The 24268-nt window shown below is 40.1% G+C and overlaps 1 protein-coding gene across 1 annotated transcript in view; it reads left to right on the plus strand.

Moving 5' to 3' along the window:
- The window catches only part of FSIP1 (fibrous sheath interacting protein 1), a 174859-nt gene extending 166053 nt beyond the window's left edge, over positions 1-8806 (plus strand). The window contains exon 11 of the mRNA XM_044232371.1: positions 8270-8806. Within this exon, the coding sequence (XP_044088306.1) occupies positions 8270-8806 (537 nt within the window). The remainder of the gene's footprint in view (positions 1-8269) is intronic.
- Positions 8807-24268: the final 15462 nt, after the last annotated feature.

Genomic DNA, 24268 nt, shown 5'->3' on the forward strand with positions numbered 1-24268 from the left:
CTTGACTCATCTTTCAGGTGACCTCCTACAAAATCAAGGTGAAGCTTGATCCAGACTCTGGTCCAGGTTAAAACATTTAAGTAGCTAATGGCCTTCTTGACTTTGGATCCCATCATGGTCTCCTTTGACCCAGGTTATTTGTATGTGGTAAAAGCAGACTTTCAAACTGAGAGTAGGGAAGGCCATGCACATGATTTTCATAATGGTTACTCTCCAATAAACCAGCAGACTTGCATCACAGGGGGAATTAGTTGCTCTGCAAGGGACATACAGGATATACTTCCCTGGAGAGTTAGGGGTGGGCAGGTGGTCCAGCCCACCAGAAAAAGTGCTCTGTATGCAAACTTGCTGTTTTCATTTTCAGCAGCCTCCTGGCCATGCTTAAGTTTTGATGGGGGTATGTGGGGCAGGGGTGCCTGGCTCCTTCCCTCCAGCTGGACCCTGTGCCTTGTTTCTGGGAAGGATGTGGTAGATACGTGATCAAAGGGCCATTCCAGCAACTTGCTCAGATTAAGGGGAAGCTGATCCAAGCGGACTTGCTGTCTCTACTGCTGGAAAGCGGCAACTGCTGGCAGCCCTCAGATGAAAAATTCCCACAAAATGGAAACATTAGAACCCCTTTTCAAGTCATCCTGTTAGAAATCAGAGGAGTGAAATTGGTCTGGCTTTCCATTGAGCACATCTGCACCCTTCCGACTAGGTCACCAACGGAAGCTGAGCTCCTGGCCCTTTTTCAAGTTGCAGGAATTGAGAATCTTCTTTCCTGCTTCTAGCTCTTCCCATCCATGCTCACCCTTCCCGTTTATACTGGGATCACACTGGCGTCCCACCCCTCTCATCCTTGTAGGCAGAAACAGGAAGTCTGGATTTCTGATGCCCAGGGACACCTGCTCTGGCACCTGGGCTAAGAAGGACAATTACAGAATGTTCTGGGGCACAAAGCCTTTCACCAGGCAAACCCAATGGGCAAAACCTTTCAGGTCCTGCCTCACCCAGCTGTTTGGGAGAAGATCACTGGCCTGAGCAATAGCGATGTCCTATTCTGCATGGTTTCTTTGATATGCCAGGCCTCACATAAAAGCAGCCTTCCAACACCACCACATCATTCACAAACTCATCTCAGATCCACTTGCCTTGACCTATTTCACACTCCGCAGAGTCCTCCCGGCTTCTGACCTGGGGGCTGACTCACTTTCCTGTTTACAGCCTGGCCTCAACCCTCATTCCTGATGTTTTACATAGTTTCTATGGCAGTGACCTTTGCTTCCCTTTTGACCAGAGTTCAGATTTTCCTCTGGCCAGACAACCTCTGACTATTCTGGGTAAAAGAATGCCAGATCTCACCTGACCTCCAGCATCCTTGGTCCTGGCTACGGCCTCCTCAGAGCATTGTACTTGCCAGACTGGCCTTTATATGGTTGGGGTAGCCTCAGTGTGAGAGAGAAAGGCAGAAGAATAGCATAGGGAGGGAAGGACAAATAAGCCCCTCCCTTCTGAAAATGTAGCGCTATTGATGCAGACATTGAAAGAAGCACTGATCATTTTGCCCCCATGATTCTTAGGCTTGCTCCATCTCAAAGAGCCACAGCAAGTGATATGAACATTTTGAGCCTATGTGAGCCTATGGGGAGCGTATAGATAGTGCTTGGTAGTGTTGTTCTGTATTCCAACGGGAAGTCCAACTTACCATTCTATCCACAAACTGGATATTTTCTACCAAGTAATTCTGCTTTTATTTCTCAATGAGCTATTCAGTGAGTGCTCAGATTAAATGAGATCGGTAAAGTGGGGAAACACCGTGATTGCTAATCAATGAAGTTGGCTATATACAACATCATTGTCAGGTCCCTCTCTGATGCTATAGTTAGGGAAGGTTTATTTTGAGGCTCCTGCTCTGCTTTCCTGCCGCCTTCTTTGAGAAATATCCCTTAGCTGTAGCCCTACCAAAAATATCCCATCAGCTACGTTCATACCACATGACCCTCACCACCAGTGATTCGATTAGTGATGAACACTCAAAACTGATACTGTCAGTCCTTCATTGAGTCAGTGACCAACCAGCTCATCTTGCTTGAAAATGTGAGCTAATGTACATAGAGGTCATTGCTAGTCATTGGTGGGGGTTAGACCCTGAAAGTTATGTTGGATAGACCCAGAATCAGTTCATGCTCCGTAGGCAGTCTGGGGTTGTGAGAGTGCAGAAAGCATTAGTAAGCAGAGAGAGTTAGTTTGCAGAGGGGGGATATATTAGACAAGCAGGGAGTTAAGACACCACAGGGACTCATGAAGAAAAAGGAGAAACACATGACCTAGGTTCCTGTAGCTTCCCAGTTCCAGACCCCCAAACCTTTGTCCGTCCTTTATTTCTGCTTATTAGTATCCATGAGATGAGTTCTTAGACCCAAGATCAAATTGTCTCTATGGCCTGAGAGAGTTTTCCAGACAAGAGAAAGCTAAAGGATTAGATCATCGTCTGATTTTTTTTTTTTTTTTTTTAAGATAAGGACTTCTCTTCCTTATGGCTAGAAAACCTTGGCTAAAAAACTACTACTCAGGTGTTGCCAGCAATGGCTGCAACAGAGAGTTGTAAACTTATCTTGGCAGTTAAGGAAGGGTAGACTGTTTTCTACTTATTTTGAAGTAGAACTTGATGTCATTGAAAGCTGTTGACATCTATATTCTTGTTGGTTGATCATTTAGGACATTCTGGCTTTTCACTCTTTTCTCATTTGTGATCATCATAGTAGCTTTATAGGGTGTGTCTTCACGGATTCTGCATTTGTAGGGGGGAAAAACACAAAAAGCCCAGCATCAGACATAAGCTTACATCAAAGGGCAAGATTGCTTCTGTTTATTTATAATAGTGGGCTATTGGATGATCTGCACCGGATACCTAATTTTGATTGCCTTGTCAACAAATTCAGTGCCCAAATAACTGGAGATTTTTATGACTGGGGAAACTCCAGGTACATAGCATCAGAGGAGAGGCAGGGAAGAAAGTGAGGTAATTCAGTCTGTGATCCATCTCCAGCAATTACGAGCTGCTCTCCTCATCAGATTCAGCTCCTATTCCAAATTAGTATTTACCTGGGTGGAGAAGTGTAAATAGTGGGCACCCTGGGAATGGAGTTGGGGTTGTCCTTTTTTTTTTTTTTTCCCTGAAATGAGCTGAGAGAGCACTGTGTAAATGTGCATAAGATACTAAGCTAGTCTGGGTAATAAAATTCAAAGTTAGAATCATAAAATACTCTATAGGAAGACGTTTCATACCTGAGGGAAGGGACAGAAAAATGAATGTGAGTTGTGAAAAGGATACTTAGAAAATCGTAGAGGGAGAACTCATTTATAGTGAGAGGCTTTGTAGTCTAGTAGTGGGGCACATGGGCTCTGGACCTGGACCACGTGGGTTCAAATCCCAGGTTTCCCATGTAGTGGCTGTGTGACCATGGACAGGTTATTTAATATCTTGGTGCTTCACTTTCTTCATCTGTAAAACAGGAATAACAGTAGTATCTACCTCATAGGTTTGTTGTGAAGATGAAAGACATTGATTCGTGTCATATGCATAGAGCAGTGTCTGGCCCAGAGTAAGCACCAAATAAGTGCTAGCTGTTATTATTCCAAAAGACTTCATCAGGTTGTGTCAACAGGACCATCAAGATGCATGAAATCTAGCGCCACAAGTATTCTATCTCCTGGTTCTGTCGAGAAAATCCAATCTATTTACTCTTTGACTATGGAATGTGTGTGCTTTGGCTAACACAAGAAAGAAGGTGCATGAAAGAGCTCCTAAAATGAGGCTGGGAAGAGAGGGGCCTTCATAGAAGGAGATGTAAATGGATTGGGTCCTGGTCTGGAAAAATGAAGACTGAGAGGCACTATGATGAATTTTGTGAAGACAGGAATAGCATGAATAATAACTTGTTTATGAAATACTGGAAAATTAGAACTGGCGTGAAAGATGAATCCTTTGAGGTGAATACTTGAACAGATGGTTACTTGACTGTGCTTGCTGGGAGTCGTTCAGTGATGGAGCTGGTTAGCTCAGGAGTTTCAAAGCAATCTGGATGAAGGGTATGGATTAGGGTCCTTTAACTCCCAAGGGTCATTAGGGATGTTTGGGATAGAGCCCTAGGTTAGCCCAGCACAGCATGGGTAAATAACTTCTATTGGGGTAGTGGAGAGCTGTTGCAAACCACTCAGCAACCTTCATTCACTTGATTCCCACAACAGCGAGTTCCTGAGTTTCTACCGTGGGCAAGTCTGTGCAGGGGATCAAAAGATGAGAAAGACTGCTCATGTGGAAGGTTCCGGATCTGCATTGCCACCCAGAAAACACTGTGACCAAATTAACTTAATTTGAAGATTTAATATAGTTGGTTCACTTTTACTTATATTGTCCTGAGACGAGGGAATTTTGGGTTATTTTTTTGACTTCAGGATTGGTATTGTGAGGAAGTTAAGGAAATAAAAGTTCTCTTTTAGTTCTTGTTTTGCTTTCCTAAATTCTATCAAGGTGATACTCTGATGTCAATAGAAAGTTTATTCTTCCTTGTATTTTTATTATTAAAGTGGTTATTCATAAAAATCAGTTTTAGGACCAGAGGTCAATTTAGAGACATCTTCAGTTCCTTCTTTCACCACTGAAGAAGACAGGTCCCTGGGTGACATGCATAAGGTGGCCAAGCCTGGACCAAAACCTAAGTTCTAGTTTTCTGTGTTTTCTCTCCCATCAGTCTGCTTCCCATAGAGGATCAGGGTGATTAGAGTTGAGCTTATTCTGTGTACACACAGACTCAGATGTGTTATGTTTTATCTTGGAGCACCCAGAAACAGATTATCTGGGAAGCCAGGGAAGCTTAAGCTTCAGGGCCCCTCACTTGTATAAGCCTTGAGTGGGGAGAGGAAGCTAGGTTGTAATCAGGAAACATTTCCCTATACACGTTGCTGGTAAATGACCTAAATAGATATTGTAAGAGATGGGCCTGATTTTCCAAGGCTCCAGTAATTTATTGTAATCTTTTTCACATTCTAGGAAAAAGAAACTCACTTTTGTACCTATTTCCTACTTGCAATTTTATATTCTTTTTCTTAAAGAAGTATCCTCTTCCTGCTGCAAGATTATAAATTGCAGGTTCCATGAAACCTCAGTTTGCTTCTGATGCCCAAAGATATAATTGGTTAGAAATTTCATTTTAATATTTCAGGTTTTGATTTTTGAATTAATTTTTATTTAAAAGCTTGAATACACTTGTTATTTTTATTTTTTTAACTTTTGTTATAGTAGTAAAGGAAAAATTTGTTAAAAGGTTTTATTTTTTTCACTCTTTTAAAACATTTTTTTAATTTTATTTTTTCAGTGTTCCAAGATTCATTGTTTATGCACCTCACCCACTGCTCCATGTAATACGTGCCCTCCTTAATACCCACCACCAGGCTCACCGATACCCCCCACCCTCCTACCCTCCAAAACCCTCAGTTTGTTTCTCAAAGTCTATAGTCTCTCATGCTTCGTCTCCCCCTCCAATTTACCCCAATTCACTTTACCTTTCCTTCTTCTAATGTCCTCCATGTTATTCCTTATGCTCCACAAGTAAGTGAAACTATATGATAACTGACTTATGTTAACAGGTTTTAAGGAAAAATGACAACTCCTTTCCCCATCTTTCCCCACCCCTTAGTTTTGCTCTCTAGAGTCAAGCACTTTTAATTTCTTTAGCTATTTCCCCTACTGCTTATGTTGTTTAATAACTTGCTATCTCAATTGATCAGTTTTATGTCAATTTACAATAATATAAAATTTTATATAATTTATAATAATATAAAATTTTATATCAATAACAGAATAGTATTTTATTATTATTCAGTTATATGTTGGCTTCCTGTAATGGATTTAACTTTAATTCTAAACATCCCTTTTCTCTCCTCTTAATTCCCCAAAATAGTCAAATTAAAATGTTTGGTTACCTCCATCATCACTATTTGTATTATGATGACCATATAAATATTATTTACAGCAAAAGCAAGTAGAATCCTACGGTGTCATTTTTTTTTTTTTCCGAGAGGGGTAGGGATGCAGGGCTCAATCCTACAATCCTGAGCCAAAATAAAGAGGCAGACACTTAATTGACTGAGCCACCCAGACACCCTCTATGGTATCCTTTCTTGTACAACTTTTTATTTTTCCTAAAGTTAATAATTATCTTATTTTCTTTTGATTAATTTTCTATGTTGCCTATTTAAAACACTACTCGCCTTTCTTTTCATTTACCTTTTTGTTTTCCCCAGAGTTCATAATTGCTTAGTTTTTCCTTTTACTTAATTTTATGTGCATCTAGCCAAATAGATAATCAGAACTACCAAGCATCTATTTTACCAATATTATTTGTGGAAGTGGTCAAATATACTAGATAACTTGCCAATCTTCTACCTCCTCTTTTTCTCCGCCCCTCCCTGCAGACCTCCTTGAATAATCCTTCATCCTCCTCCTCCAGTATGAAGTGATTTTTTTTTTCTAGTGTCTGGAAATTTCATATGATAAGTCTTTGGTGAGAATGTTTTATGAAGAGGACACTCAACGGACCCTTTCTAATTCTCAGGGAATTGTCTACTCACTATAAGCAATTTTATATTAACAGTTTTATATAAGCAGATTTTGAAAGTGTGCTTTAAATATCTACTACAATACAGAGACTGTCTTCATCTTCTGGCTGAGTAGGTGTTCGAAGGGAATTCTCCTAATAATGGATAAAGTACCACATCTGGATGTCTGAAATGTCTGTGATTAAAAGTAGGATTTGGTAATATGAAATTCCACTCCTATTTCTTTGACATGTATATTAACCTTAGGGTGAACTACTAAATTTTGAATTCTAGATAATTATTAAGAATATATTCCTAATTTCTTGTTACTCTCAAACTCATAATGGCACTTGCCACTATAAAAACTAGTTTTTAATATATGGAAGTTAAATACAATTTGAAAACAAAAGATATTTTTAAAATTTGTTTTACATACTATTTTTTAAATTGCATTAGAAACATTACACAGTAATAGGGATTAACTATACTAGTTCCAATAACACCTTCCCTCACTGATACTTTATACATGCAGAATATTTGCTGAATTCGAACTGGGTCCTACTAAGTAGGGCGATAGCCTTGTTTTCCTTTACTGAAGTAGAAATTAAGGCCACTGCAATTCATGACTAGGTTTTCTTATGGGGACTTTTTGTTCCTAGATGATGCATTCCCCTGTAAAGGAGAATTAGCGTTTTCCTAAATAATCCACTATATAAATCAGGAGTGGTGCTGATTCTTTAGAGAAGGAGGAATTATTTTCAGTGTGTTTCAACATATTTTAATTCCATTCTTTTGAGATTGATGCAATTCAAGTGGCATGCTATTCAGTTGAATTCTTGTGGAACATAGCTCTATACTTTCATTTGATTTATTTTATTTCCTGAGAACATCACTGGAAGAAACAATGCTTTTGAATCCTTAAGATCTTGGTTGAGATGCTCAGCCCCAAGCCTTTTACAAGCAGAGATTAAATGTCTGGATCAAATCCTCCTCCCAGAATGCACTGTTACTGGAACGGCCTCTGTCTAGACCTATAGTTTTGAAGCAACTACACGTCACCCCTTCACCCTTCTTTTTCTGTCTTCAGTCGTATTGTCCACTGAAAGTTGTGGACACACATAGGAGTGGTAATTGCCAGGGGCAGGTTTAGGCTGTCTCGTTTGCCTGAGGGTTTTTTCCCCCATATTTTTAAGAATTTGGTGGGGGGGGGGCGGTTCACACTGAGGAGTGGTGGAAAACAGAGAAACACCTACTGGAGATTATGGTAGGATTTCTAGCAGTTTATCAATGGGTTGTTCCCGACTTCCCTGTTTGGTGTCCCAAAACTTAGAAAATTGAAGGTGCTTTTCTAATTTCTCCATTTCAAGCGATGTCCATGTATAGAAAGAGTGTTAGTGGCTAATTTGGTGCAGTAATTTATTTCCAGGGTAGTGAGGGAATTTCCCCTGGATTTTAGTAGGCACGATAGATTCTAAAGCCATCTCTAGGGCTGCTGTACATTTCTCCTGAAATTCTGGATCCTTGAAAATGAACAATTTTGCTATTTGGGTGTCTTGTGTAAGGTATTTCCTGGCACTTGCATTTATATTGCATTACTGATAGCTTATCAAAAATAAAATAAAATAAAATAAAATAAAAGTGTGTACTCAGTCAATTGACTATGAAAACATTTGGTTTGTTTTATCAGTTAGATTCAGCATCACTTCTCTCTGAGGAACAGTTAAGGTGTCTTCTGGATGAATGCACCCTCAAACAAAAGGCCATGATTAGACTACCTTCAGAAAGAGAAAAGGAAGACATGGAGGATATAACACCAGAGGTCCCCCATCTTTCCAGATCTATCCTCTCTGAGCTCCTAAAGGGATTAGAAACAACGGTCACAAGCTCTGAGGTGAAAGACACAGATATGCCTGAGAATACGGAATGTGAAACACTTACAGGCTACTATCTCACCAAAGCCTTGACTGGGCGTTACACACCCCAGGCCCTTGTCATAGAAGCAGAGAATTTGAAATGCCTCCACTTTTCCAAGGACGAGGTTATTAGTGACACAAAAGACTACTTTATGTCGAAGACTCTTGGTATTGGAAGACTGAAGAGGCCCTCTTTCTTGGATGATCCACTGTATGGCATGAATGCGAGCCTTTCATCCGAAGACCAACATCTGAAAGTCCACGCTGCAGAGAAACCAGAAACTTGGCTTGGAGAATGTGTCTATCGGTGAATTATTACTTGGCATCTCAGCATAAAGATGTTATAGTTTCAGGTAGAGCATGATAGGAATTACGTTTGTAAATCACAGATGGTGGCAATAGCATGAAATAGAACATTTATCAATGTTTGTGTGAGACCAAGGTTGAGATTCCTACTCTTATGACATTTTTTTCTAATGGTATTGAATACATATTCTTGGTGGTTATACAGGAAACAGTGATGATTTCAGAATAGAAGACAAATTGGTTGGAACAATACAAATAATTTGAATAGATTTGCTTAGTCATTTAACTTCCAAATTTCAGTGATGGCAGTTTATTCCAGGGAATGAATTTGTAAAATGTGAAATATATTTTATTAATGGTTTTATTAGTTTCTGAACAAACTTCCTGTCCCAGCTATTTGTATATACTCAGGTGTTTTGTCTTGTTACAATGCTGCATTTTACAGTGGTACAATGGTACAGATTGTAAATACTATGGACAGTTTTTGACAGACACAAATATTCAATTTTTTATCTATTTTAGAAGTCTATTTAAATAGACTCAACTTTTCTTCTAATGTAGATGTCTCTATTGGTCAATCTATTGATTACGGTATATATTTTCTATTAAGTCTATATCAATCTCTATTATCTCCATACTACCTATTTTTAAAAATTTTTTAAAAATGATTTTATTTATTTATTTGAGAGAGAGAGAGAGCATGAGAGGAGAGAGGTCAGTGGGAGAAGCAGACTCCCTGGGAGTTTCCCTCGATCCCAGGACTCCAGGATCATGACCTGAGCCGAAGGCAGTCGCTTAACCAACTGAGCCACCGAGGCACCCCTCCATACTACCTATTAAATTTAGACTCTACTAATTCTGAACTAACTCCTCAGTGCTGTATTTCTCACTGCCTGCCAGAAAGCTCCATGTGGTTATGGCCTCAGTCTGATTTCCTCATCTTTCCTTTTAACTCAGATTTTCCTCTTTCCCTTCTGTTTCCTCCATCACCCGGGCTCAGAATTTGAGTCATCCTCGAATCTCCTCGCCCTTTTGCTCCCCACCTTCGACCTTCAGTATTGTTTGTTCTGCTTCTGCAGCGTCTCCCATGCCCATCCCTTCCTCGCTCTCCCTGCTGCCTCAGCTGGACCACTGTGATGATCCCTGGAGCAGTCCTCCCCACCTCTGGTTTTTCCCCTCCTCCAGCCATCGTTGACTACCACCAAACGAATCCCTCCAAAGTCCAGCTTTGATAACCACACTTCCGCAGCTTGGAAAAGTTCTGTAGCTCTCCACTGCCTACTGAATATAATCCAAATTCTTTGCCTTGCTTGTCCAGGCCTCCACAATCTGACTTCCATCTATTCCTAGTCAGTCTCTAACTAGTCTTCTACGTGTTATTCAGGTTATAGCTAATCTGGTCTTGGGATTTCCAGGACTTTCCTCTGCTCCTAGATAACCCCTATACCTTTTTTTTCCCTGAAGAATGTTCAGGTACCTCTTCATTGGTAGTGGGATCCCAATCCCATCCTCTCTAAATGTAACCTCCCCTTCTTCCCTTTTTAAAAAGTTTGATTTCCCCTCTGAATGTCCAAGATCCTTGGTCCCCTATCAGGTCATTTCATACACATTGTCTTGAAGTTCTTAGGCACATACACATCTTCTCTTCCTTAAAATGGTGTAATTTTTTTGAGGACAAATATCCTATCTTTGATTTATTGTTACATCTCCTTTGATGTCCAAAGTGCTGCCTTAAACTAAGTGCCTGTTTAAGAAATGAAACTTTAAATTGCTCAGTTTGAGAATAATATGCTGAAAATGTGGTTCACATTTACTCTTCATATTATGAATGGAAGCAGGTGGTATTGCTTAAGAATTATGCAAGCCTCCCATGCTATATAAAGATTTGCAATTTTCTTCTTTTTTTAATGAGATTTTACAAGCTATGAAGTCTGTATCCAGCTGAGAGTTCTTTTTTACAACATGCAATTCCATCAGATGGGTGCATTCTGCCTTTCCCCACTAAGGATCTTCATTTAATAAACTGTGAAAACTTTTTTCTGCCCTAAGATCATGGTGTATTTTCTTTCTATTTGGATAAAGGGTTTTTATTAGGGAAAGCATCTGCATCTCCTCTTTGTCTGTTGTAGACAAACTTACCAAGTTAGAAGTGATGATTTGTTGCATATGCGATCTCATCCCTATGGAGTCTGTGTGGAAGGGTTTAGAACAGTACTTTACCAAAATATGACTTGACTTCTGTGTGAACTTGGGTCACACTGATGTATATCTGTCTCTGAGTAGAACTGACAAGACAGAATGAACTAGAACTTAATGTGACTTGATGGAAGGAAGCTGCGGTGGCTTACCTCTAACTTCACAGAATGTGCCTCGGAAGGCACCAGATAATCCTAATGTCTGATTATAACAACCCCTGAGAGTATGGAGGATGAAGATGGCATCATGGTGAATCTGTGAACCATATTTAATTTTCCGCTTATTATATAACAGACTTGAAGGAATAGGTCCTGCATTATCATCTTGAATGCCAGTTAGCATATCTGAGGTTGGAGGTTTTAATTTTACTAACCTCAGTGTATATGATTAAAATACTTTGCTAATCAATTTTTTTGCTAATCAGTTTTATTCTAAATACTAAGTTGTAATTATGTGCTTTCTATGAAAGTGAATGCCAAAACTGAATGCCATGCCTGCTTTCTTGGCACAAAGCCTTTTACAGGTGTAGCTTGAATGAGGAGTCTCAGTGTTTTCAGCTGATACGTTATATTCAGGTCTTTCTTAGGAAACAGTGACATGTGAATGTGATTCCAGATGGGTTTCTACAGACTGGACTGCACTAAGAAAAACCAGTTATCATTTTCTCTTTCAATAGCAGATATTATTGATATATTCTTTTCTTTTTCTTGAGGAACTGAGGTCTGTTCCAAGTATTAAAATTCTTCTAAAAGGCCGAGTCAGATAAAACTTCAAAAAGAGAACCCAGCTGAATGATATTGAGGGCCAATTTAAATTGTGATTTGAAAGATCAGATCTACCTCACAGCTGTATTCAAAGTTCCATTTTTCTTATTTGGGCTTTAGGCTTAGGGGTAAATACTGATACTTGACTTTCTGGATACAAGGTCCAGTAAATTCAGGGATGCCTGGGTGGTTCAGCTGGTTAAGCATCTGCCTTCGGGATCGAGGGGGTCGTGGGATCGAGCCCTGAGGTGGGCTCCTTGCTCAGTGGGGAATCCGCTTCTCCTTCTGCCCACCCCTCACCCCGCTTATGTGCTCTCTCTTAAATAAATAAATAAAATCTTTTTTAGGGGTGCCTGGGTGGCTTAGTGGGTTAGAGCCTCTGTGTTCAGCTCAGGTCGTGGTCCCAGGGTCCTGGGATAGAGCCCCGCATTGGGCTCTCTGCTCGGCGGGGAGCCTGCCTCCTCTCTCTCTGCCTGCCTCTCTACCTACTTGTGATCTCTGTCTGTCAAATAAATAAATAAAATCTTAAAAAAAAAATCTTTTTTAAAAAAGTTCCAATAAATTCAGTGTTGTACTCACTCCCTGTTGGGGGTGTAGGGGATTGGTAAATAGTGTCTTCTCTTCTCTACCGAGATTGGAACCCATTTAAAGACAGAGGGATTCTGAGGAAGGCACAGAGCAAGGAGTTTGACTTCCTTGCTGATGAAACATAGGGGGTTGCTGTGACCTGGGTGGGCAGCCCAGTGGTCTTCCAATGCTGCGTCCTCCGAGTGAACTGAAGCACGCCGTCACCGTCCCCGGAGAAGGTGAAAGCCTCAAGCCTCGCTCTGGAGACTTGTCCAGGTGGAACAACTAGCTGGGCGGGGTGGCGTGCTGACTGTGGAGGAAGGGGCGGGCCGAGTGTGCTATTTTTTCCCCCGTAACTCACTGATCAGGAGCTGGCTCTTCTCCCTGGCGGCCTGTGGAACAAGATGGTGCGAGGTGGGTTGCGTCCCCGCTGTAAGTCAAGTGCGAGGAGAGTGGGGAGTAAGCGTTCTTTGCCACCATGGCACCTCTGAGACACCCCTGAATTCACTGGTACTCCACAGAGGAAGCTCTTCAGGTCCGTGGTTAGTCTGGTGTTTAATCAAGTTATCTTATGTCGAGTTGCTTTCCAGAGAATTCCAACAAAAAGGTCTCTCTGCGTGTACGGTATACTCCTTCCCACCAAGCATTTGATCTACTTATCAAGTTCATATAGTGAAGAAGAAAACATGAATAACGAAAGCAACGGTAGTAGCGTAGGGCAAAAAGGGACACCAAGTCAGTCATGTAGTAAAGAAAAGGGTCAGAAATGTATTAACTCTTCAAGGGAAACAAAGTGGAATTTTCCCATAGGACCCGTGTAATGAATGGTGTCTCAAAAATTTTTATAACGAGTGAGTCAGGTATGTTTGTTTTTAAAAATAACAACCTTAAATAAAAACTTCGGGCTACTAACTGTCTTGGTTGGCTCAGGAGTGTCCTGGTTTCACCATCGAATGTTTCTTGTCCTTGGAAACCCTTCCTCTCTGGCAAACTGGGATGATTGGTCACTGTAAATTGAAACTGAGAACAAAAGCCCAGAGGGCAAATTAATTACTTAAAGCTTGCAGTAGTCTGGGTAAGTGGCAGGATCCCAGACTAGAAGCTAGAGGAGCTGAGGGAGGTTGGGCGTGCCCACCCACCAGCAGGATCTGGCCTAGTGGTTGGGAGTCTGGGCTCTGGGTGAGGCAGATTCGGCTTTGAATGCTAGCTCTCTTATTAGCAGCGATCTTAGGCAAGTTACTTCATCTATCTCCTCTACACCTTGGTATCCTTATCTTTTAAGATCAGATGGTTTTAATACTTCAATAAGGATCAAAGGAGAAAGTCCACATAAAATGATTAGATCAGTGACTGGACTTGGTTGGCTTATGTGGGATAGTAGTAGTCCCTCTTTTTTTTTTTTTTAAGATTTTATTTATTGATTTATTTGACAGAGACAGGGAGAGAGGGAATATAAGCAGGGGGACTGGGAAAGGGAGAAGCAGACTCCCCGCCAAGCAGGGGGCCCAATATGGGGCTCAATCCCAGGACCCCAGAATCATGACCTGAGCCGAAGGCAGACACCTAACCGACTGAGCCACCCACATGCCCCAGTAGTAGTCCCTCTTTATTTGAGGTTTCAGCCACCTGTGGTCAGTAGCCTTTCGGAAGCAGGTGATTCTCCTGGCCTGTTGTCAAGGTTAATGGTAGGCTAACACTGTGTCACAATGCCTATGTCATTGACTTTCATCCCATCGTGTGAGCCATTTATCGCCTCACATTATCACAACGAGAGGGGTGAGTATAGTACAAGGCATTTTGAGAGAGGCTATATTCACATAACTTTTATTATAGTAAGTTATAATTGTTCTATTTTATTAGTATTGTTTTTAATCTTTTACTGAGCCTAATTTATAAGTTAAACTATCAGAGGTATGTATGTACGGGAAAAATCATAGTATATATGGGGTTTGGTAGTATCCATGGTTTCAGGCCTCCACTGAGGGTCTTGGAACACATTCCTTGTGGATAAGAGGGACTTCTGTATTTAACATTTAATCAGGAGATTTCCCATAAAAGCCTGGACTTCTGACTTTTCTGACAAATCAGCAGTTCCTTCCACCAGTGAGGAGAGCTGAGGAGCAGATGTTCCCTTTGGAAGAGGCATGGGGGACAGGGTCCCCGTCTGCCCCTTCATGTGCCTGGCCCTTTGAGCCATATGATTTCCATACCATGTTATAAGCCTCTGCGCTTTGAGTGTGACCCAGTTACTGGGGTCTTATTAGAAAACCTACTGACTCATAATTTGCACTTTAATAAGATCCCCCAGTGACACTTCTTTGAGGTTTGAGAAGCACTGTTACAAAGCACAGAGCATCAGGATCTTTGGGCAACGTTTTGCTTCTTGTTTTATACCTGTGTCCAAGGCCCTAGCCCGACTTCCAGAAGTCAGAGTCCCTGGTATGGGGCATTCAGTCCATCAAATTAATGCAAGCTACAAGATTATATATTACATAGCTACTATACAAGACATAGTATAAGCTTATACATACAGACTATATACAAGATTATATATTTTATAACTACTATAATTATTTGAGAAATATGGATTTCAGTATAGATGTCAGAAAGCTAATTATGTTATTCCATTGGGGTCCTCAGAACAAATTGACCAACCACAACAACTGTGCAGTCTGATACTCCATGTTGAAAAATTGCCCATCAGAAGATTTGTTTGGTTGTAACTTCCTCCTTATTTACCATCAATTTTTATTTTAGTTCCAGTATAGTTCACATGCAGTGTTAAATTAGTCTCAGGCATACAATATAGGGAGTCATCACTGATTGTAGGTTTGGAACGGAACTTGGGGTGGCTGTAGTTGGATTGGTTTTTGTGAAGGACGTTGCAGTTGTGAAGGGTATATGTGTTAGTGTATGTCCTTACTCTGACCACCTGAACAGTTTCATAGGCACTAGATAGTTTTGAGAAAGTTTTTTTTGTTGTAATATAGGCTTTCTGGTTTATAGTGGAGTACTGAGATTCTAAAAGAGTAACACTACCAGCTAACTTTTTTTTTTTTCCTGTTAAAAAATATGTTGGCTTGCTCTTAGGGAAATTCTTAACTCATCGTTGCTTTGATGGGGTTCTGTTTCTCTCAAACTGTGTGTGCCCTCAGGCCTCCTAGTTATTATTTGTTAAATTCCTTTTTCAAGACAACTCATTGCCTTTCAGATGCACTTAGTAACTTAACTCCCCCAAATTTATTGGATCAAAATATCAGAGTTGCTATGAGAGATTTCCACAGTTCATTACCTTTTAATGTAACACTTTAGTTATATTCAATGAATTTATCTTAAGTCACTTTCAACTAATTTTCTTTCATGCTTTTTTCATTCTTGATTTGAGGTGGACTTTTCATGCAAATATGTGCCACCAATTATTTTCTTCATCTCATAAAATATCATTTATCCTTTTGTTTAGTAGTGTTAACAATGGCATTTGGGAGAGGTTTAGTACTTAATTGTGATGTATTATTCTTTTATCAGTTAATAAGAGTTTGTGATTCCAGTTCTTCATTCAAATTGGGTAAAATGAAAAAGTTAAGATCCTGTGGACTAGATCTGTGCGCCAGCAGTCCTGGGAGCTTGTTAGAAATGCAGGGTCCCAGGCCCTGCTCCAGACCTACTGTCTCAGAGTCTGCATTGTAACAAGCTGTCCAGCAGGTGATCTGTGCACTTGTTAAAGTGGGAGAAGCTCTGGACTAGATTGTTGACTAGTCCTACTGTAGGATTATCTATGGTGGTGGTGAAAATAATGTCAGAAAGTATCTTCTTTTCCATCTGCTCAATCCCTCCTTTTTCTTCTTAAATTTCATTTTAATGAAGACCCTGCCTTCTCCAGATTGTCTTATTGCTCTAAGCATACCTCTCGTTTTGCTTTTGGGTAACCTTCCCTTGAACCACCAAAAGCAAGCATGTCCTAGCTTGAGTTCTCAACTCTTTCATGGTTAATAATTTATTTGGAGACACATATAACTGGAGTGGGATCATTTGTGCTCTGTATATTTGGCATCTGCCTCAGATCTGTCTGACATTTTAAGCTATACCAAGTCCATCCCTTCAGCAATGCCTCTTACATTGGCAACATATTAGAATCGCTTGATGAGATTTAAAGCAGACCAACGCCTTGGTTCCATCCCAGGCGAATTAAATCTATTTCTAGGGGTTGGATCTGGACATCCGTATTCATTCATTAAGGACATTGTTCTAGGATATAAGGAATAGGACACAACCCCAATTCTGAATTATTTCATCGTCTGTTGATGAAGGTAGCCACTTGGGCAGGAAATCACAGCAGGGGCAAGACAAGAGTAGTAAGAGCTTTGGGACAAAGTCCACGGCCACACTACAGAGGGAATGAACACTGGGGAGATGGGGAAGTGATGTTCAAGTTGAGCCTCCAAGGATGATGGTCATTTACTGGGTGGGCATGAAAGACAACACTCCAGATAGAAGAAATAGTATCTGGGAAGGCCTGGGCCACTCTTACCATTCCTCATCTTCTGTGTGGGATATTGAGGTTTGCTTCTCCTCTATCCCACCTTTCTCCTTGCTTATTTTTCGTCTGTGTGTTGGCAACACCACTACATTTCTCATTTGACTCTCTGAAGAGAGAGTCATTTTGCCCTTAATGATTAGGCTGATTTTTAAAAATGACAGCATTATCGACCTATATTTTATATACCCGGATTCATTTCCTGTGGTTGTCACAACAAATGACCACAACAGAAACCTAGATCTCTTGAAGATCTAGAGGCCTGCGGTCTGAAATCAGAGTCAGCAAGGCCATACTCTGCCTGGAGGCTCTAGGGAAAAATGCCCCCTTGCTTTTCCAGGTTCTCTGGCTTTTAACGTTTTTTGGTTTTCTTGCTTTGTGGCCTCCTCCTGCCAATCTCCACTTCTTTTTCACATTGCCTTTCTCTCTGTGTGTCTCTCCAGTCTGCCTCTGCTTTTCTCTTGTAAGGATGTTTGTTACTGAACCTATGGACCACCTGGATGAATCCAGTTTCATCTCAAGATCCTTAACAGATCTGCGAAGACCCTTTTCCCAAGGAAGGTAATTTTCGCAGGTTTGAGTGATTAGAATGTGGACATAACATTTTTTGGCCACCATTCAATAGTACTTTTACAATGAGGTGGTTTTTATAGTCACAAAACTTTGCATCCATCGCCACTCTCAATCTGACATTTTCCTCACCCCTCAGACAAATGCTATACCCATGAGTAGTCACTCCCCATTTTCTCCCAATGTCCCCAGCCCTAGGCAACCACTAATCTTCTCTCTGTCTCTGTGAATTTGCCTAGTTTGGACATTTCATATAAACAAAATCATAAAAATATGTGGCCTTCTATGTCTGGCTTCTTACACTTTGCAAAATGTTTTTTAAGTTTCATCCACGTTGTGGCAGGTATCCATACTCCATTCTTTTTATGTTGAATGCTGATCTCTTGTGTGACTATACTGAGTTTTTTTTAATCCATTCATCAGTGGGTGGACATTTGGGTTGTTTTTACTTCTTAGCTGTGGTATGTAATTCTGCTATGAAAACTAGCCTACAGGGCACCTTGGTGGCTCAGTCTGCTAAGCATCTGCCTTCAGCTCAGGTCACATTCTTGGGGTCCTGGTACTGAGTCCCTCATCAGGCTCCCTGCTGAGCTTCCCTCACTTCCTGTTCCCCCTGCTTGTGCACTCATACTGTCTATGACAAATAAATCTTTTCTTAAAAATTAGAATTAAAAAATATTTTATTCATTTATTTAACACAGAAGGAGAGGGAGAGAGAGCGCACAAGAAGAGGGAGCAGCACACAGGGAAAAGCAGGCTCCCCACCTAGCAGGGGGCCCAATGCAGGACTCTGTCCCAGGACTCTGAGACCATGACCTGAGCTGAAGGCAGAGGCGTAACCAATTGAGGCATCCAGAAGTGCCAAATGAATAAAATCTTTAAAAAACAAAACAAAACAAAACAAAAGCAACTGGCCTACAGATTTTGGGGTGGATGTATGTTTTCATTTCCCTTTGGCATATATGTAGGAGTAGAGTTATTGGGTCTGTGGTAACTTTTTGAGGACTTGCTGGACTTTTCCAAAGTGGGTGCACCATTTTACATTCCCACCAGTGGTAGATGAAGGCTTTGGTTTTTCTCATTTCTGGATTCAATTTTATCATCATCTTTTAGTTGATTCTCTTATCACTTCTGCCTTCTCTGGTAATCTTCTCACTAGGTTGGGAGAATATTTCCATACCATTTCTGTTAGCGTCACATGTCTTTTCTCTCACAGTGAAGAAATGGCAGGTGGTCATTTCTTATCCACCCTGAATGTCACATTTTCTTTTGGTTTCACCCTGCTTCCCAGAAATAATGCAAAGCAAGCAACAATGGAATTTGATGCCATCTCCAGATCATAACCATTTTAGTTCTTAAAACCTAGAAAGTTTTCTCTTGGCTGTAAGCTAAATGAAGGCAAGTACCTTCTCTTTTGTGTTTTCTTGTAAACTTGGTATGCAGCTTGTGATGAGTGTTCAATTAAGTATTAAATGAGAATGGCTATTGTCTCATGTGTAAAATGACTAACCATTGTGTAGGTTGAATAATTTTTCCTAATTGTGCACAACTTCAGATAGCCTAACCACTTTGGTTATTGTTTTCAATGCACAGATGAACAGGAGACTGAAGATATGATAGAAGAATATAAAGAATCTTAAGCAAAGACTTGCTGGGCGTGTTTTGAGAAAGTTAGGTAAAGTCAATTACAATTTTTTCCGAATTCTTATATTCAATGACTGCATTTATAGGGACCATTCCTCAAATGATGATTTTAATATTTGGATTTTCTTTAACTGGATTATATTTCTTTGATATTTTTTGAGACTTGGGGCACAATTGGTCAGTGGGTTTTTTTTTCATTGAAATTTCTTGTAAAATTGTATTTAATTGCCAATCTTGTAACATCAGGGATACATTATAGAAACCAACATTTTATGTATGTGTGAGTTATGTTAAAACTAGCTCAAGTGCTATGATGACTTTGTGTTTGATTTTATGTGTTACAACTTCATTGGGATTCAGACAGATTTAATCACTGTGAACTCTTACTTGGGCCCTGATTTTCCAGATTTCCTCCTCTCTGATGTCTGGTGGTAAGCATAACTTTCCAAAGGGGAAAAAAAAAAAGAATTTTCTCAACAAAGCAATGTTAGCATAGACTTTGCTTTCTTATTAACAGTGATACTTTGCTGAGTGAAATAAGTCAAGCAGAGAGAGTCAGTTATCATATGGTTTCACCTATTTGTGGAGCATAACAAATAGCATGGAGGACAAGGGGCGTTAGAGAGGAGAAGCGAGTTGGGGAAATTGGAAGGGGAGGTGAACCATGAGAGACTATGGACTCTGAAAAACAATCTGAGGGGTTTGAAGTGGCGGGGGGGGTGGGAGGTTGGGGTACCAGGTGGTGGGTATTATAGAGGGCACGGCTTGCATGGAGCACTGGGTGTGGTGAAAAAATAATGAATAATGTTTTTCTGAAAATAAATAAATTGAAAAAAAAAACAGTGATACTTTGCTTCAACAGGAGTTTGACTGAATTACTTGATTTAAAAAAAATATTTGAAAGCAAGAGAGAGAGTGAGAGTGAGAGACTAAGTGAGCACAAGCAGGTAGAGAGGCAAGCAGAAGGAGAGAGAGAAGTAGGCTCCCTGCTGAGTAAGGAACCGGATGCAGGACTTAATCCTAGGACTTTGGGATCATGACCTGAGCCAAAGGCTGTCACTTAACTGACTGAGCCACTCAGGAGTCCCTGAATTACTTGATTTTATTATCAGTTATCATCTTTCAGAATGCAGCAACTATATCATCCTGATGGAGAGTGTATTTATGTCAGAATTTTGAGCAGAGGTTCTGTGCCTTTCTTTGATTGAACCAATTTAATCATCTTCTCATCTCTGAAGCAAATTCTGTGGCCAGGGGATGGGCTGTGATAATTGGTGTAGTCAGGGATTCATGCTTGCTTTTTCTAGATGGGAGCTGGGTTAATCTCCCTGGAATAACATGTAGAAATTATGGACAGTAGTAAAAAGTAAGCAGTAGCAAGACATAATCACATAAATCCATACTGTTTCCCAATGAGAATGCTATGGTAAACGCTCTTATTTTAAATAGCTTGAAGATGGGGGGATATATAATAAATAATTATTAAAATATTAAATAATGTGTCGATGCTCTCCATGTTAGACTGACAGATGTCATAGAAAGAGACAGCCACTTTCTAGATAGTAATTTGATACACACCTCTTATAAAAGGACCACATAAAGAGGTCTTCTAAATCTTCTTTTTGGTTAGTCTTATGTTACAGTGGAAATGGATGGATGATATTCTTGAAATATGGGTATTAATCAAAATGCTATAAATACCATATAGAGCGGGAAAAGGAAAGACACTCAGACTTTTTTCTCTAGAGTGCACTAAAAGAAATTAGAAAGCAGCAAAGATCAGCTACTTAAGAAAAGTTGTGTGGCTCTATTTTAAGAGAGGTTTGTCTAGTTACAGGTTAGTCACTTGGATTCATGAGAGCAATTTATGTCTGCACTTTTTGACAATGAATTGGCTCTACAAGTCCAGTTTATTTCTGATGAAAAAGAAATGAGCAGGTAATCATGCTGCCTTTAATGAAGTTTGGAGGGATAAGTATGTCGCATGACTATTTTTTGCTTACCTGTTTCATCACCTGTTAGTGGATGATGTTAACGATGACTTTAAAAAATGAATTCTGTGCTACTATTTTCAGAGGAATCGATAGGCAATTTCTTTTTTGAGCTGCCTCTTTCAGTTGACATGAAAATAACAATGGTTCTTGTCGATGTCAATGTGTGACAGTGTAATTCATCTTGATGTGAAGGATTTTGTTGGGGGGTATCAGCAGAAGTTAAAGTCATGCTTTTAGACTCTCCTAGCAATGACATGTGTGTTGTAAGTTTTGAGTCAGGGGAGAGGTGACATGGGTGGGAATTTGGAGTGGTGACAGAGAGGAGCCATTTTGGCCCAATACCCTTTTTGAGGAGCTCAGCTTTCTAAACCTGTGCTTCTGGTATTTGAGTGTGTGTATATATATGTGTGTGTAGGGGGGGTTGAGAGCTTATGCCTTCCTAATGTGTTTCTGCAAATGGTATTTGAGGTATAGTGAGCCTTTATGTTACAGAAGTTTAAGAGAAGAGAAGTAAGACGGAATGATCTTAAACAGTGGATTTTGCCATTGAAAGAGCTGACACCATTCATTCCATAGCACGTCAACTGAAGGGACCTCTAACAGGGACTGGTAAGCTGAATATAGACTGTAATTCAGATGAGATCAGGTATAATCAGGTGTATAATGTAATGCAACATGAAGACTCCAGGTTTTGTTTTGTTCTAAATATTATCCTGTAAGGGAGAAAATGTTCTTATTAAAAATCAGTGCTTTCCCCAAGATACAGATGTAGTGAAAAGAAGGGCCATATGCACCCCAATATTCATAGCCACAATGTCCACAATTGCCAAACTGTAGGAAGAGCCTAGATGCCCTTCAACAGATGAATGGATAAAGAAGATGTGGTCCATATATACAATGGAATATTACTCAGCCAACAGAAAGGTGAATACCCAACTTTTGCATCAACATGGTTGGGACTGGAGGAGATTATGCTGAATGAAATAAATCAAGCAGAGAAAGTAATTATCATATGGTTTTACTTACTTGGGACGCATAAGGAATAACATGGAGGACATTAGGAGAAGGAAAGGAAAAGTGAATTGAGAGAAATCAGAGGGGGAGATGAACCATGAGAGACTGTGGACGCCTAGAAACATAAACTGAGGTTTTTAGAGGGGGGGTGTTGGGGGGATGGGTCAGCCTGGTGGTGAGTATTAAGGAGGGCACATATTGCATGGAGCACTGGTTTTTATAGGCAAACAACGAATCTTGGAGCACTATATCAAAAACTAATGATGTGTGATGATTAACATAACACAATAAAAAAAAGTAAAGATAAAAAAATGTAATAATGACACAAAGTATAGGAATAACTTCATGCACACGCAAAAATATCAGTTTTTATTTTAAGGTTCCTTCTAGACCCGAGTCTTTGCCCCAGAATAAGATAGAGAAGAAAAAGCATGAAAGAGAATCTTCAGGATCTTAAAATTTGAGCTTTTTCTGCTTATGACTTCTCAAGAAAACAACTGGCACCACCTTTATTGTAAATTCCTGAAGGACCCGAAGTTTATGGCCCGTCAACTCTCTCTGGAACACAGGACCATAAACTCTCATAGCAGGAAAAAGGTATCACCCTGATGGCATAATTTTAATTCTTACAAGCCCTTTGTTTCCATGTAACCTACTGATTTGAAGGTGCGTCTCAGAGTAAACATGGAACATGTCTGGGAAAAAGCTCCTGTTCCTATATACTTTTTCTGTCCTATCAGGATTTTTTAAAAAATTGTATTCAATTAGCCAACGTAGAGTTCATCATTAGTTTTTGATGTAGTGTTCAGGGATTCATTAATTGTGTATAACACCCAGTTCTCATCACCACACATGCCCTCCTTAATACCCATCACCTGGTTACCTCCTCCCCTCACTCCCCTCCCCTCTGAAACCCTCAGTTTGTTTCCTGGAGTCCATAGTCTCTCATGGTTTGTCTCCCTCTCTGATTTCTTCTCATTGTTTTCCCTTCATTCCCTATTGTCCTCTATACCATTGCTTATGTTCCACATATGAGTGAAACCATATGATACTTGTCTTTCTCTGTTTGACTTACTTCAGTTAGCACAGTCCTCTCCAGTTCCATCCATGTTGATGCAAATGGTGAGTATTCAGCCTTTCTGATGGCTGAGTAATTCCATTGTGTATATGGACCGCATCTTTATCTAGTTATCTGTTGAAGGACCTCTTTGGCTGTTGTGGGCATTGCTGCTATGAACATTGAGGGTACATGTGCCCCTTGTTTTCACTGTCCTATTAGGATATTTTCAATGACTGTAGGCTTGCTACTTAAAAGTGAATTAGAATTCTCTTCCAAGATTTGCCATGTTTGTACTCCTCTCAGAAGGAATGCTGTCCTTTTTGAAAGAATTATCTTTCAAATCAGTTTTCCAAACTCTGTGACTTTTTCTATACCTTCTAGTGATTGATTCTTTACCTGGGCACCATGAAATGATTTGGCAATTTATGCTTCGATATGATTATGCTGCCTTTGAAGGAGAAGTGTTTTTAGAATGAGAGACAAAAGTCAGTATAAGAGTGTATCTCAGTCTGTCAGTCATTTCTAGAGTTCACTGGACTCCAAAGCCAGACCTTTAGCCTATTCCTAAGATTTTTGATTCTACCTGTTCTTATTAAAAATGGAAATTAATTGGCTGGTATTCTACATTCATTGTTAGCTCACCCGGAACTCAAGGTCTGCTTATTGTAATGCTTTGGCCTTCTCTTCAAAAACTAATCTTCTACTTTGTATGTATATGTAGGATTTCTTCTATTCTTCTAAGTTCTTTTTTAGTGCTGTTTTTGACCAAAGGTGAATTTATTCTCTAAAAGGTGACATCTGTAGAGTTTGGCCCAATTTTTTTTTTTAAAGATTTTATTTATTTATTGGACAGACAGAGATCACAAAGTAGGCAGAGAGGCAGGCAGAGAGAGAGGAGGAAGCAGGCTTCCTGCTGAGCAGAGAGCCCGATGAGGGGCACAATCCCAGGATCCTGGGATCATGACCCGAGCCAAAGGCAGAGGCTTTAACTCACTGAGCCACCCAGGCATCCCTGACCCAACTTTGTAAGGATGGCTCTTCCTTCAGTAGTACTTACTACTACTACTACTACTACTACTACTACTACTACTACTACTTCTTCTTCTTCTTTTTTTGTGTTATGT

This window comes from Neovison vison, chromosome 13, assembly GCF_020171115.1.
Source record: "Neovison vison isolate M4711 chromosome 13, ASM_NN_V1, whole genome shotgun sequence".
NCBI lineage: Eukaryota > Metazoa > Chordata > Mammalia > Carnivora > Mustelidae > Neogale > Neogale vison.